This window comes from Rattus rattus, chromosome 12, assembly GCF_011064425.1.
Source record: "Rattus rattus isolate New Zealand chromosome 12, Rrattus_CSIRO_v1, whole genome shotgun sequence".
Classification (NCBI taxonomy): domain Eukaryota; kingdom Metazoa; phylum Chordata; class Mammalia; order Rodentia; family Muridae; genus Rattus; species Rattus rattus.
In genome coordinates this window covers 71,483,673-71,485,765 of record NC_046165.1, presented here as the reverse complement: position 1 = coordinate 71,485,765, position 2,093 = coordinate 71,483,673, and the positions used below count along the sequence as shown (strand labels likewise).

The following is a 2,093-nucleotide window of genomic DNA, read 5'->3' as shown; positions in this document are numbered from 1 at the left end:
GTGTGGTTAGCATTGTTTTATTTTATTTTCCTTCAGAGCTTCTGGCATAACGATGCACTTGCTAAGATGTAGATGCATTAGTGTTTGCCTCAATCTTCCACGAAGCATTTTCTCCTCTCAAGAAGTTGTTAGAGACGATAAGTCATGTGCCTGTTTATTTCTAAAATAATCTACAATGAAAAGATTAGGGTAGGAAGTCTCTTCCAATTTTAATTAAACTCAGTTTAGTTTAAACCATTATCATTGTTGAGCATTTGTTCCACGAGGAGCAGTGGTTAAAAATAGGGCAGTTATGATGATGGTGATGTGCGTGGTCCCTGAGTCCCTGGCTACTTGTCTCCACCCACATTCCCTCTACCTGCTCTTAGCCTCTTCAGTGCAGACTTCACTTCCTGGTTTCTCAGGGTGTAGATGAGGGGATTCAGTAATGGAGTGACAACAGTGTAAAATACAGCAACCGCTCCATCCAAAGGACTCTTGGAACCTGCCCGAAGGTAGATGAAAATACAGGGGACATAGTAGACTGTGACCACAGTGAGATGGGAGCCACAGGTGGAGAAGGCACGTCTCCTGCCATCTGCAGTGCGTATCTTCAGGATGGCATGAACTATGTTGGCGTAGGAGAGCAGAATCAGCAGGAAGCAACTGGCAGCCACTACCCCAATGTCCACAAAGGTCACCAGTTCATTGATTGCTGTATCAGCACAGGCCAGTCTCAGCACTGCAGGAATGTCACAGATAAAATAATCTATTTGGTTGGGCCCACAGTAGGGCAATCGGAAGGTCAGAGTGGCTTGAATAGACCCATGGATGGAGCCAGCCCCCCAAGCTCCAGCCACCAGGATTGTGCATAACTTCCCATTCATGAGCACAGGGTAGCGAAGAGGCTGACAGATGGCCAGGTACCTGTCATAGGCCATCAAAGTATAGAGGAAGCACTGGGTGCTGCCCAGGAAGTGGAAAAAATAGAGTTGAGCTACACAGCCACCAAATGGGATAGCCTTGCTGGCAGGAGTGAAGTTTAAAATAATTCGAGGGACAATGACTGAGGAGAGCCACATGTCCAGGAAGGAGAGCACACCCAGGAGAATGTACATGGGGCGGGCATGCAGCTTGGGGTCAGCCCACACAGTGAGCAGGATGAGCAGGTTCCCCAACTGTGTCAGGATGTAAATGAGGAAGAAGACCAGGAAGAGGAACGTTCTTAGATTTGGGGGATGAGCCAAGCCCAGGAGAAGGAAATCTGTCACCACAGTGTCCAGTGATGTGTTTCTGTTTCTTCTCATGTCTGAATCTGTTAAGATGAACCATGAAGTCAGACAAGGGGAGTGCATAGGGGAAGGAGGTAAGACAAGGATTTTGTTTGATGATTAGCGGCTAACAGGAGAGGAATATATATGTATAAAATTGTTCTGAAAGAAGACTTGGTGTCACCTATTAATTATTTAGGTTTATGTGGAAAAAATAACCCACAGGCTGGCTGTTTTGGTGGTTGTATGGAACCTCTTGACCAATGAGAGGCCACAAGGAACAGTATTACACAGATCAAGGAACGGAAGAAGCTGTCAGCCATAGGATGAACTGATAAGTTCAATAGAAAGGATTTTAACGAAGGGAGGCTAAAGCAAATGCAGGGCAGCGAACAGATATCCTAAGATCACACGTACTCCCCCTCACTGACCTCACTGCTATGCTGCCTTTTTGTCTGCAGCTAAGAATCAGCTTTACTCACCATAGCATGCGATGTCTGGTCCTCCCTCACCACCATACCAGTTCCCACCTAGTGTTTGGTCCATAACGAGACTCCGAAGGCTTTCCTGAAATGTGCTTTCAACACCTAGACATGCTGTATACTTAATTTTTCCCTGGGTAGAACCCACTCTTCCCTTCAGCCTTGTTTAGGGGACCATTACCTTCAAGAATTATTTTCTGATTCTTGATTACATATACCTTTTCAATGACTATCCTACTCTATTTACATTGTCTAATTCTTCATCAATCTTTCCATTATTCAATTGCTAGTGCATTAAAAGTGATAAATACTTTAATCTTACCTGTTGGGCCTCTTTCAGGCCAAAGTCAGTCTTTGGTAT

The 2,093-nt window shown here is 45.1% G+C and overlaps 1 protein-coding gene across 1 annotated transcript; it reads right to left on the bottom strand.

Moving 5' to 3' along the window:
- Positions 1-329: 329 nt before the first annotated feature.
- Positions 330-1,286, bottom strand: LOC116913710 (olfactory receptor 10G2). Its single transcript, XM_032918007.1, has one exon. The coding sequence runs from the start codon at positions 1,284-1,286 to the stop codon at positions 330-332; it is 957 nt and encodes a 318-aa protein (XP_032773898.1).
- Positions 1,287-2,093: the final 807 nt, after the last annotated feature.